Source organism: Caenorhabditis briggsae (assembly GCF_000004555.2).
Source record: "Caenorhabditis briggsae complete genome, chrX, whole genome shotgun sequence".
Lineage (NCBI taxonomy): Eukaryota > Metazoa > Nematoda > Chromadorea > Rhabditida > Rhabditidae > Caenorhabditis > Caenorhabditis briggsae.
Window position 1 is genome coordinate 16,752,007 of NC_013491.2, and position 12,739 is coordinate 16,764,745.

At 38.1% G+C, this 12,739-nt stretch overlaps 3 protein-coding genes and 2 non-coding genes across 5 annotated transcripts; 3 read left to right on the top strand and 2 right to left on the bottom strand.

Annotated features, from left to right (window-relative positions):
* Positions 1 to 502: 502 nt before the first annotated feature.
* On the top strand, positions 503 to 574 carry CBG28661. The gene has a single exon. It is a non-coding gene (tRNA).
* A 177-nt stretch (positions 575 to 751) lies between these two features.
* On the bottom strand, positions 752 to 823 carry CBG28831. The gene has a single exon. It is a non-coding gene (tRNA).
* Positions 824 to 2,668: 1,845 nt separating this feature from the next.
* CBG27994 lies at positions 2,669 to 2,954 on the top strand (the record flags this gene model as incomplete). The annotated part of the gene is made up of 2 exons (XM_045240364.1): positions 2,669 to 2,816; positions 2,866 to 2,954. 2 exons carry the CDS (start codon positions 2,669 to 2,671, stop codon positions 2,952 to 2,954), a joined length of 237 nt encoding a protein of 78 aa, XP_045100542.1.
* A 2,531-nt stretch (positions 2,955 to 5,485) lies between these two features.
* On the top strand, positions 5,486 to 6,651 carry CBG27993 (the record flags this gene model as incomplete). The annotated part of the gene is made up of 2 exons (XM_045240365.1): positions 5,486 to 5,555; positions 6,539 to 6,651. The coding sequence occupies 2 exons, from the start codon at positions 5,486 to 5,488 to the stop codon at positions 6,649 to 6,651; spliced, it is 183 nt and encodes a 60-aa protein (XP_045100541.1).
* Positions 6,652 to 9,722: 3,071 nt separating this feature from the next.
* CBG22697 lies at positions 9,723 to 12,602 on the bottom strand (the record flags this gene model as incomplete). Its single annotated transcript, XM_002645416.2, has 8 exons — positions 9,723 to 10,125; positions 10,442 to 10,786; positions 11,234 to 11,531; positions 11,657 to 11,742; positions 11,788 to 12,047; positions 12,094 to 12,215; positions 12,266 to 12,496; positions 12,542 to 12,602. The coding sequence occupies 8 exons, from the start codon at positions 12,600 to 12,602 to the stop codon at positions 9,723 to 9,725; spliced, it is 1,806 nt and encodes a 601-aa protein (XP_002645462.2).
* Positions 12,603 to 12,739: the final 137 nt, after the last annotated feature.

Sequence of the window (12,739 nt, forward strand, 5' to 3'; positions counted from 1 at the left end):
CACCAGTCCCCACTTTGACTATTCAATGCCGTTTTTCTCAATGAAGGAATTTTTTTGAATTTTTTCTTTGTTTTTATGGGAATTTACATGGATTTCTGCACAAAATAAAGCAATAAAATTTTTCACCCCACACCACCTTAAAAAAATTTAGAAACAGATATCACTTTGTGCAACCTGTTAGCCAAACCAAAAAATGAGGAAAAAATCCAAATATTTTAAAATACTTCTTCTCAAACATGCGATTCGTATTTATAATCAAATTTTCTTCAGCTGTAGTGCTTTTTTGAGCAGCATTGCCTTTTTTTGAGCAGCAGAAATAATTCATTTTTGTATGCCTGCGTCTAGGAATCTTATTGCTTTCTCTCTATAGATTCTCAGCTGTTTTGAAGGAGAAGCCCCTTTCTCATTTGGTATGCATTGCAATCCGACTGGTCGAGTGTTCGTCCGACTTTCGTTTGTTGACACCATGCCTTGTATGGCCTCCAGTTGTGTTTACTCTCGTGGCCAGATGGTCTAGTGGTATGATTCTCGCTTAGGGTGCGAGAGGTCCCGGGATCGATCCCCGGTCTGGCCCACTTACTTTTTCAACTAATTTTTTTTCTATTTGTAAGGAATTTTGATTGAATGACTATTGCGAAAAAATGAAAAACCTAGTAATGGTAAAAATAATTTTAATGTGCAAAACAAAATAAATGGAAATGAGTTTTTTTTCTTTAATGCAAAATTAAAAAAAAAACACCAAAAAAAGTTCTAGCAGCGAGTGGTTTCGATCCACCGACCTCTGGGTTATGGGCCCAGCACGCTTCCACTGCGCCACGCTGCTGACATTGTGCGTATGATGGCAACGTCTATATAAAACGAAGGCAAGACGGAAAAAAGAAAAGGAAAAAAATGAAGAGAGAAAAAGGAGAGAAAGAGGGCAAGGGAAGTCAGCTAGGAGAATTGTGTCGTTGTTCTATATGACCCTCTTTTCTGTGCATGCTATTTCTATGTGTGTGTGTGTATACGTGTTTTTGTCGAGTAGTCCAAGAAAAATACGTACTATGAAAATAGAAAAAAACAAGGTTTGAAAGATTGAAGTTCAAGATAAATCGAGGTCAGCCAGTCTAATAGAAAATGCACGTCACTTTTTTTTTCAATCTAAACTACCAAGAAAACCGGAATATTGGAAATCATTCCGCTTTCTTTTTCAGTATTTTTTTTCCTGCTATCAAAAACTATGATCCTTATCTATTCGTTCTTATCAAATTGAAACTTTCATTTTCATTCCCCTTAAACAAAACACAATTTCACCTGAAAGTTAGTGAAAAATAAGTCACATCATGGTTTGTAATCGGAAAACTGTATGCCTGCCGAAAATCCACTGTCCCTCTGTGAATTTTTATTGCCTTGCCAATTATCAAAACCTGTTCTGTTACTAAATTGTTTCTAGCCCTCCTGTGAATCTCTTCGGTAAGAGAATGGGTCATTTTTCGGGACACTCTAACCATTACACCAAAGATTTATTGTTTTATGTTCAGAGGGCACACTTTAGTTTCGGAAATTCAAATACCTGTCACCTTTTTGAAAATAAATCCATTAATTTTTTTGGAACCTTTTTCTGGAGATATCGGAGTCTCGTTTGGAGCCATAGAAGCGTTCTCAAGCTTTCTCTTAAGCTTTCTCACCTTTACCCCAATTTTAGATAGTCATTATTTCATTTTTCCAGATCTGAAGATGTCAACCGACAATATTGTCAGCAAAAAAGAAAAAATGAATACTTCTGCCCCTCTGATATCTCCTAAAACCATCGAACTAGTGGTCCAATGGTGTGAACACCACAAAAATGATGAACCATGCATTCCGGAGCCAGGAATCCAAAGGAAAATCGAAGTTCCAGAGTGGGATCGACAGTTTTTTGCAAGCTTGGACCCAGTTGGATTGTCTCACGTGGCTGCGGCTGCCAAATATTGGGAGCTTGAAAAACTTTCTGACTACATTAGTCAAACAAAAGCCTATGAATTTGGAAAAGGGAAATCGGAGGAGCTTCCAAAAGGTTGTAGTCTCCAGTCGATTCGGAAAATTGCGACAGAAATAGAAACGACAGAAACGGCTTCCGGAAAAATCTGTGAAAACACCCCTTGACTATATGTGATAATTTCTTTTTCTCATGATTTTCTGCAAATTACTTGTGCTTGAGAAGCTTAATAAAGTTAAAATAATTTTCCGTACACATTTACAGCGATTTCAAAACTTTATATTTGCTTTGTAGAATTGAACTACACTTTTTTCAAAGTTCAAATTACTAAGTCGAGAATTTGATGATTTTGGTTCTTGAAAAGTTCTTACTATACTAAACTTGCAAAAGGATATACGTCTGTTTTAAAAAAATACTTGACTTCAAAATGTTCCTTTTCCGATTTCATTACTCTTTTGTCTGCTTACGTAACATTAAAGAAAAGAAGAACAGTTCTTTTTGATGTTCTCGTATAGTTCGAATTCCCAGCGATCAAGAATTCATAGCTTCCACTCACACAACATTGAAAACATTTCCTATTTTCCCACCCACAGTGAAAACTATCATGTAAATTTTTTTATGATTCCCAACCCCCCCCCCTCTTTTTTCGACTATATAAGGAGAAGATCGGCCTCAAAAAATTCAAAGTGGTCTTGAGCCCCCCTCGAAATAATGAAGTTCTTCAATTCCCTCTTTATCGTCTTTCTATTCTCAGCTCTTGCGAGGGCTGACGCTGCGAGCCATGGCGACGATTGGTGCGATTCGAAGACCCAAGACGCCATCAACATCATCGTCATCACAATTATTTTGTTCATGAACAGTGAGTTAAAACCTAACAGCAGTTGATTGAGCAAAAATTTCAATTTCAGAGAAAGTTCATCACAAGACTTCAACGGTGTCAGGAACTCACCCCGACACAGGAGATGCCCCAGAAACACCAGATGGACTCGTTTTCTAGCTCAACGAGCTTCAATTTTGGATTTTTTTCCACGAATTTTTAATAAAATAAATGATGAGCATTGAATTTCATCTTTGAACATATCATAAAATATTATGCACCTAATAATTACATTAAAACTAAATACAGGCGAATTCTGTATGAGAAAATTTGATGAATTGCACCAGATGAACCTTCGCTGCTGATCGTGAGCACATCCGTTATCACGAGTTGTTCAAGTAACAGACCTAGACAGGAAGAAGCAATTTGTCTGTTTAATTCATTGCTCAGCATTCCGATAATGTTTTGTCTCAGTCAGAGAAATTCTCCGAAATTATCCGACTTTATCCTGAAAAAAAACTCGGAAGTCTTCGTCGGATTCCTTGAGAAACCGTTGTTGGAATCTAAAAATTTCCTCCGAATACCGTACTCGCCTTCGCCACCTCCAGCAATTCCTGGTGCAAAAGAAAAGAGGCATCAGAGAATGTCTAAACATTTCTCCCTCTCCCCTCATCATCATTGTTCTTGCCTCTTCCCCTAACTGCGCTCTTTTCCTTTTTCTCTGCCTTTTTTCTGTCTTTTCCGGCCCTCTTCTGCCTCACTGTTACGTGGTTTTCCGGTCAATATTTCAACAGAGCGCCTTTGCTGTTTGTCCACGTGAACTACACCGATTGAAACGATTATTATTAGATTTATAATGACGTTTTTTGCTATTTTTTCTTCAACAAAAATTACTTAAACCAACAAGATAATTTTTTTTAAACATATTATTATTATTTTTAGACAATATTTGTTGAAAACGCAGAAAACTGGAAACACATTGAACCAATGGAAGATGAATCCGACGCGTTGAGAACCGACTCGTTGTTCAAAGACCAAATAAACTGCCTGAAAAATGCTGGACGTTAACTAAAAGAAAGATAGCGGTGATCTCGTTTGAGACTCCTTCAAAAGGCGAGTATTTTTTTTGTTGCAGAGATTGAAGAACGAAGTGATGAAATCAATACACAACAGTTTTTTAAGAAGAAAAAATTTATATTGCAGGTTCCGGATAAAAGTGCATGATATGTAAGATATGGCGAAGAACGGATGCTTGCGAAAAAGATGGAAATGGAATGATTCATAGCAATTCTACTGATTTCTGCTCAAACCGTCCATCGTATGAGACAAAACCTCAATTACACTGCCAGCTTAGTTCGGTTGCAATTGCCAGAGAAATTTGAAAGTTGTCGGAATTTGAAGAAATCGCCGTCACTAACTGCATAGCGACGGTATGATCAGCAAATTGGCAACTGCAATTTACGAATGATGTTGGCTCTCTCAGGAATATCAAGGAACACACAGACGAATGCTTATTTTATGAGAGAGGTTTCTAGTGCCTTGTAAAACTCAAACTGATCTTTGGAGTATCAAATGCAATGAATATTTCTATGTTCCCAACTAACTAACCTGGACACTATGGATTTTTCCCATTCCGTATGTACATTAGTATTACGAAACCCAAAAGTATAACGGATTCTATTACAGACTCACACTTCATCTTCTCGGTGGTTTTATGCTGAACATTCAAAAGGAACCCATCGGTCAAGCAAAACACGATATAAGACGAATCTCGAGGAAGGCGATTTTTCAATTTGCTATCATACCTGTCTGGTGAATGGAGTAGTGATCGCAGAAGAACGTTTTTTATGTGATTCTCTCTGTTCGTTTGACAGCCTTAGCGAACTTCGCAACTCGATGGCCATTTGACCTTCCAATTAGGCTTAATAGCCTGAAATTCAAGGAAAATAACTAATTTCAGGCCAGTGGAATGTGCCAACTGACAGTAGCAGGACCTGTGTAACTGGGAAGAAGACTCGATGGCAATTTGACCTTCCAATTGAGCTTAATAGCCTGAAATTCAAGGAAGATAGCTAATTTCAGGCCAGTGCAATGTGTCAACTGACAGTAGCAGTACCGGTGTAACTGGGAAGAAGACTCGATGGCCATTTGACCTTCCAATTGATCTTAATAGCCTGAAATTCAAGGAAAATAACTAATTTCAGGCCAGTGGAATGTGTCAACTGACAGTAGCAGGACCTGTGTAACTGGGAAGAAGACTCGATGGCAATTGGACCTTCCAATTGAGCTAAATAGCCTGAAATTCAAGGAAAATAACTAATTTCAGGCCAGTGGAATGTGTCAACTGACAGTAGCAGGACCTGTGTAACTGGGAAGAAGACTCGATGGCAATTGGACCTTCCAATTGAGCTAAATAGCCTGGAATTCAAGGAAGATAGCTAATTTCAGGCCAGTGCAATGTGTCAACCTTGTCACAAACTGATCGTGATCTTTAACTTTATGATTTTATTTCTATTGTGTATTGTTATTTTATCTCTTTCATTTTTATTTTTTGTTTTCTTTTCTTCAATCTTTTGTGTATTCCATTTTTCTTATACATTTTTTATTGTCATCTTAGCTATTGATATGTTAATTTAGGTGTATAAAATGAGGTGAAGAAAAGGTGTATCAGAGCATCCAGTATTCATTTGAGCAGCCAAAAACTGAAGAAAATGGAGAAAAAGAAAGTTACTTTAAACTTTATACTTCTCATCGCGGCTGCCGTCAACTACGCTCGCAACAGTAAGTTCAAATCTTGCAGCTATCGATAGGCAAAAACTACAATTTCAGGCGGAGAAAAATTCCTCACTTCCTCGGAAGGTAACAAAAACCCCGCGGGCGGTGACTCTTCTGAAATCATTCTTCCCAGCGCGACAGTCGTGAACTACTCTCGCAAAAGTAAATTCAAATCTTGCAGCTATCGATAGGCAAAAACTACAATTTCAGGCGGAGAAAAATTCCTCACTTCCTCGGAGGGTAACAAAAACCCCGCGGGCGGTGACTCTTCTGAATCATTCTTCCCAGCGCGACAGTCGTGAACTACTCTCGCAAAAGTAAGTTCAAATCTTGCAGCTATCGATAGGCAAAAACTACAATTTCAGGCGGAGGAAAATTCTTCACTTCCTCGGAAGGTAACAAAAACCCCGCGGGCGGTGACTCTTCTGAAATCATTCTTCCCAGCGCGACAGTCGTGAACTACTCTCGCAAAAGTAAATTCAAATCTTGCAGCTATCGATAGGCAAAAACTACAATTTCAGGCGGAGGAAAATTCTTCACTTCCTCGGAAGGTAACAAAAACCCCGCGGGCGGTGACTCTTCTGAAATCATTCTTCCCAGCGCGACAGTCGTGAACTACTCTCGCAAAAGTAAATTCAAATCTTGCAGCTATCGATAGGCAAAAACTACAATTTCAGGCGGAGAAAAATTCCTCACTTCCTCGGAAGGTAACAAAAACCCCGCGGGCGGTGACTCTTCTGAAATCATTCTTCCCAGCGCGACAGTCGTGAACTACTCTCGCAAAAGTAAATTCAAATCTTGCAGCTATCGATAGGCAAAAACTACAATTTCAGGCGGAGAAAAATTCCTCACTTCCTCGGAAGGTAACAAAAACCCCGCGGGCGGTGACTCTTCTGAAATCATTCTTCCCAGCGCGACAGTCGTGAACTACTCTCGCAAAAGTAAATTCAAATCTTGCAGCTATCGATAGGCAAAAACTACAATTTCAGGCGGAGGAAAATTCTTCACTTCCTCGGAAGGTAACAAAAACCCCGCGGGCGGCGACTCTTCTGAAATCGGTGGATGGCTTGGCGAGAATCCCCTTCAAGACGAGGTCTTCTAGGATTTGTAATTCTTTGAACTGATCGTTATTCAATGAAAATGTGTATTGAAATTCCTGGTCTTGTGTGTACTGTTGTTCTCCGTGAAGCCAAAAATTCAAAAACAAAAAAAACATTGCTTTTTCGTACTTAAACTCAATGTTATTTTGACTATGTTCAAGATAAGCCATATTCGCATTTGTTACTTACGAAAGCGCTATTTGAAAGTTCATTTTGACGGATTTTAACTGAATTATCCTTTTATTATGAAATGCGCCGCAGGGAAGAACACTCGATTGCCATTTGACCTTCCAATCAGGCTTAATCGCCCAAAATTTTTCAGGCTTTTGCAATGTGTCAACTGACAGTAGCAGTACCGGTGTAGCTGGGAAGAAGACTCGATGGCTATTTGAAATTCATGAAAATATCCAATTTTTAATTGTTTCCGGGAAGTGATGGAACGTGTTTCGATATTTGAAATTGGAGAAGGCTTTACTCCGATTTAAAAAAAATTGTGTAGGAAGTGCAAAAAACTACCAGCGAACTGGCGAAGTTTTTTCTTTGTGCTATACTGGCCATTTTGATATCTTGGTATTTCTCTGTCTGTCCAGTATTTATCTGCCACCTCTTCCGATGTTCCTTTGAATGAAAATGTGTCTCGATGTTCTGTAAAGTGAATGACTTCCAAGTAAGTTGTTTTTTTTTCTAATTGGTAATCAATGCGGAAATGTCATGCACTTTTTGCAAACACAAACAGATTCTTTGAACTGTGTTTTTGAGATTCCCGTTTTGTTCGTTGTTTCTTCCAAAAAAAAAACTCCCCCCACCACATCTCACATCTTCAACTCGCAGAATCGGTTTTTGTGTTTGAAAGTGAAAAGTTGGAGATGGATCCTATTGATAACAGAACCAAAGTTCTTCTGCGAAACGGCGAAAGTAGGTCTGCAGAAAAGTGAAATGTGATATGAAGGAGAATCGAGTGTCTTTTTTCGATATTGACCCATTTTTTGAAGGACATTTGTTTCGGAAATATATAGAGTTGATACTATCGAACGTTGCTAAATTTTTGAGGTGGAAATCAGTTGTGGAACGGGGAGTCGGTACTGTAATCCAGTTAAATCGTGTTCTGTAATAGTTATCGCTTTCGGAAATTCTAATATTTTGAAATTATCATTTTTGGGAAGCTGATTTTAGCTTAAATTCGATCACCTTCGACGGAGTTCCGGTGTTTGTGATTACTCAAAATAGCGGATATCAATCCTTTGATTTTTGGAATATGTTCTGTGATCTCTCTTGCTTGTTTCAATGTTCCAACATTTTGTTTTCAATACAAGTACACATGCTTTCCCCTCGTGACATTGAACAACTAACTTTTTTCACTTCAAACAAACTCTGAACACATGTTCTCTAATGTAAGCAGAGATCAGAAATCAGCATCAAAAACCAAAGTTTATATCTTCTGTAGGGAAGAAGTGAATTTGCAAAGTCGAACGAGTTCTTTTCAAGTTTTTGTTGCAGCGAACTTTGATTTGATTGGTGAAAAGGATGATGATGATAGATTGGAACAGTATTTTGCAGAAATGATCGTATACACAAAATGAGCTGAAAATGATTTTCGGGTTTTCAGAAACACTTTTTGCTTTGGTTTCCAGTGTAATTTTGAAAATATGACAAAACTTCATCTAAACGAAAAAAATATGTACAGTACAGGCCGTAATTTTTCTTATTTTCAATTATCAAAAATTATGGGATTAATTCTTCTCATGTGACTGTAAACAATGACCTCATTTAACTTTCAATTTTGAGCCAATTTATCTCGGTTCTTGTTAAAGATATCAAGAAAGAGTCAACTAACAAAATACTTTTTATATCATTATTGGCATTTTGTCGGTTAATGATTTTTTGATATCTTTCACAGTAAATGAGATATAATAGGCTCGAAATGGACGGCTTGAGGGGCTATTATATTCATTATTTTTGGCCATTTTACTGAAACCTCATCTTAACAGTTTCAAACTATCCTGATTAGTAGTTATAAGGTATTCCCAACAACAAAACGACTTGAAAAAAATTATAACCAAAAATCCGCTGGTCCCCAATGGTGCTCGACAGCTACGCTACTTCGAAGATGTCGGAGCATTCTCAGGGACCACCAAACATGGTTTTCAAGACTAAAGAATTCAGAGAACAGAGAATATGGCGCAATATGCTTTTCCTGAACAGATTTCGACAACTATTTATGCTTGGTAAGTTGCGGTCAGACCAGATCGCAAAAGTGGGCGGAGCGACACTTTTTTCTTCTAGAAAAACGGGACGCAAGCTGGTACGACCTCTCAACGAGATAGTATTGGATATCGGGAGAACAAAATGAAAATTCGAACGACAGGTGCAGATGGAGACACACGCATTCGAACACGCACGATAGGGAGAGACCAAGAAAAAAAGTGCAAACCTTGAGATTTGACATATTGGACAGAGAAATGCGTGGTGATCTCTCGAATCTTCGACAAATCGTCGAAAACAAAAAGAAGGCGAAACGTGTAGTGGGTCAAGACGATATAGATTTATGGGATGAGAGTCTAGAATTATATCATTAGTTCAGATGTATGGATGGAGGTATCGACTACATAAAACTTTTAACATGATCGGAAACTTGATAAACGAGCTACAGACTCCTGAAAACGGTCAAAGCACGGAAAACCGGTAAATGAAAAATGCCGGTGCGTTGAAATACAGTACAACAAAAACAAGCAAAAAAAGGGAACATGAGCAAGTGGAAACTGGTAGGTAGGGTGAAATTTTTACAGAAAATCAGAAAATTCAAAAAATTTGAAGAAAATAATTAGAAAAATGGGAAATTGGTGATTGAGCAAGTGTGGGACAATTGAAACACAAAAAAAACGGTGTAAATTGGGGACATGGACAAATGGAGAGGGGGAGGTAAAGTGAAAAAATACGGTAATTTAAAGATTGTTTGATGAGTAGGAGAGTGGAGTGGGGTAGGTAAAGTGGAGGGAGTACCGTAGTTCAGACAGTGTAGAATAAATGGGATAAAATATATTGAGAACACAATTTGATTTCTAAAAAGTGGAAATTAAATTTCACCTTGCGAAATAATCTGAAACAAGGGGGTGCCTTGAACGTTCGTGTCCACAACTCTTCCGAAATGTTGAAATGTGAGCTGACGGGTTTCCTGATGGTGCTCGTAGACTTGTTTAATGTATTCTTCAAGACGATCAAACATGACCGTAGCCCATTCTTCTGGAGTTGCAACTTCTTCGATCGAAAACACTTCAATTCCATCTAACAATCGACATTGTGGGACAAAGATTCTGGTCCACTCTATCACTCGAATTCGACGAACACAAAACCGAGTCAAATGTGGTCTGAGAGCTCTGAACCTCATCAAAGTGACGGAACGAGCGAGTACTTCGATTGTATAAGCCGCCAAACCAATGGCGCGTCTATCATTAGTCACAATAAAGCCTGTTGGGCTTCTGAAAACATTCAATTGAATTGATAATTATTCAGTAATAAAGAACTCACAAAATGCGTTTAATATTAGAATAAGTTGCCAATTTTTTTAGCTTCTTGTAATAAATCCGGTTTTGAATCATTTCGATGAGTCCTAGCAACAGAGGCATCACGGCATTATGGTTACCAACTCGTTCAAAAATTTTCAGCAATGAAATGTAATTAATTTCGTACTCTTCAGGTTCCAGATTCTATCCAGATATGATGTTCCGAAAGACGGTGCAGATCAGTTTGAAAATATGATACATTTGGCGTAGATCGATCCTATTTTCCAGAAACCTGCTACATTTATCGAACATAGCTTGAAGAGCAGACAGAACACGTGGAATCTCTGTGATTTGTCTCCTCGCTGCTTCATCCAATCTGGGATATAGTGCATCCATAGTACGCAATCCGTGACCGACGTCCTCGAAGTTTCGAATCCTACTGTAGTGTCCGAAGACGTTAGAGATATGAATAACCACTCTCTGGAAATAACCAACAACATTCAATTCGGGCACTGTGTGCAACTTGGCGCAGTTGAACAGCCACCAATAGTTATAGGCTCTTTCCGTTCGACTGTCCAACAGAACTTGCGCGATTCTGCTTCTTTGGGTTCGAGTCATGTGTTGATTGTAGAAAGTGCTGAAAATGTGTTTGTAACGATCACAAATAGCTAATATTCCATTAGATTTTTTAGTTATCTTTTCAATGTTTTTGTGGCAGTTGATCTCTAGCTCATTTTAATTGCTAATTTTATAAGAAAATCATGTAGATTCACATAAAGATACAAAAAAAATTTCAAATAGAACACGGCACCGAAAAACGCGTCTTTCGAGAAGTTTCTTTTCTTTGTTTTTTGAACGTTTTCCTAGGCAATGTGAATTTTGAAACTCAGGTTGTCTACAAAATCTGCTCGTCTCAAAGATACAACTTTTGAAAATACTATTTTTCATCTCATTTTAGTAAACACTTTTCTGATTTTAATACTTTTTTTTCGAATTCTGGCTTCGTTTCGATATAGCGAAAAATGAAGCAATGGGTGGGTTCATCACTTGAAATGGAAACTAGTTTTCTATTTCTGTTACTCACCAATAAGTTACGGAGCACATTATCGCACAGATCGCTGATGTCCTCGCAATAGATTCAATCAGTGACACGTTGTCTATATAGTGGACGAATGTCTTGAAACATGTATTCAATAACTCTTGGTTCTTATTGTAGTTTATCCCATCGATGATTAGTCCATTGATTTTTTTAAATACTCGGTCCACCATCAAAAATTGTTGCTGCTCGTAAAAATGACCAAGTAGTTTCAGACTTGCTCTCAGATCCACTGAAGTCAACACCGTCAGTCCATCAATGTGCCCGATGTTCTCGCAATCCGTTCCTGAATAAAATTTTTATTGTAAAAAATTTAACTTAGGGGAATACTTACCAAACAAACAGATTTTCTGAATTGTTTTGTTGAGCATCAGAAATCTGCGCAACAGAACATCAGTGATGTGCAGGTACGGAAATCAATAAATTCAAGCTTGGGTAGAACCTTGTTGTCTTGAACCAAATATTCAATGGTTTTACATTCTCCCTCTCCATTTTTCCTGTAAAAAAACGAAAAATCTCGAATTATCATAAACTGGTCTTACTGGTATCTGGATACATCGAGATGCTTCAAAAGTCGCAGCGCGAAAAGCTCATGAAGATCCTCAGAAACGGAAACGGTTAGATTTCTCATGATGAGGGTCTCGAGGTTGATCAAACATGAGATTCCGTTGATGTAACTCAACGAAATACAAGATACATCCAGAGACTTCAGCTGAGGAAATGTCATCGAGAGCGGTGGAAACCCTGTTGTAGCTTTTTGCTTGCAGACAAGAGTCTGGAGATTCGGCAGATATCTCAGAATCTGAAACTACTTTAAACATTTTTTTACACAAACAACCGTGTCTTACCGTATCCATCCAGTCGCCACGATACGCCGATTTAGTAGCCACTTTGAGCGTTTCCAGTTTCTTGCGAGTTTCTGGATTTACAGAGGCTTTGATTAATCCTACAATGTCGTATACACCAACATCTGAAAATATTATTTTCATTCATATAGTCAATCATTTCGTGTTTTCTTACTATCAGCATCTTGATATGTTTTCAAACTGCAATTTATTTTGAGTGTTTTGAAATCGCATTTTGCAATTTCTTGAACGTGATTTTCCGTGATAATATTCGAAGTGAGATCGATTTCGTTCACCGAAAAAATTGTGAAAATGGATGGGTGGAAGATATAGTGGGAATAGGTTATTTGATCAAACATGATTTGCTTAAGTTTCGGTGAGACGTCTTCATTGATTTCGATTCTTGCTGTAGAGTTTAGGTTTTTGAACATATCCAGTGATAAAGACTCACCATGACCAAAATAATTGATACACTTTTTCAAAGCAATGTTGAATAAGCTTGGAACCTCCATTGTGCGCAGGAGAGACCAACAACAAGAAGAAAACTGATGAAATGCCTTCGCAGATGTTTTGGGGGAGGGTCTATGCGACCCACCAGAGCTTTGTGAGACTGTAGCTGTTTTTGCCCTCTACTGATTAGTCATCATAA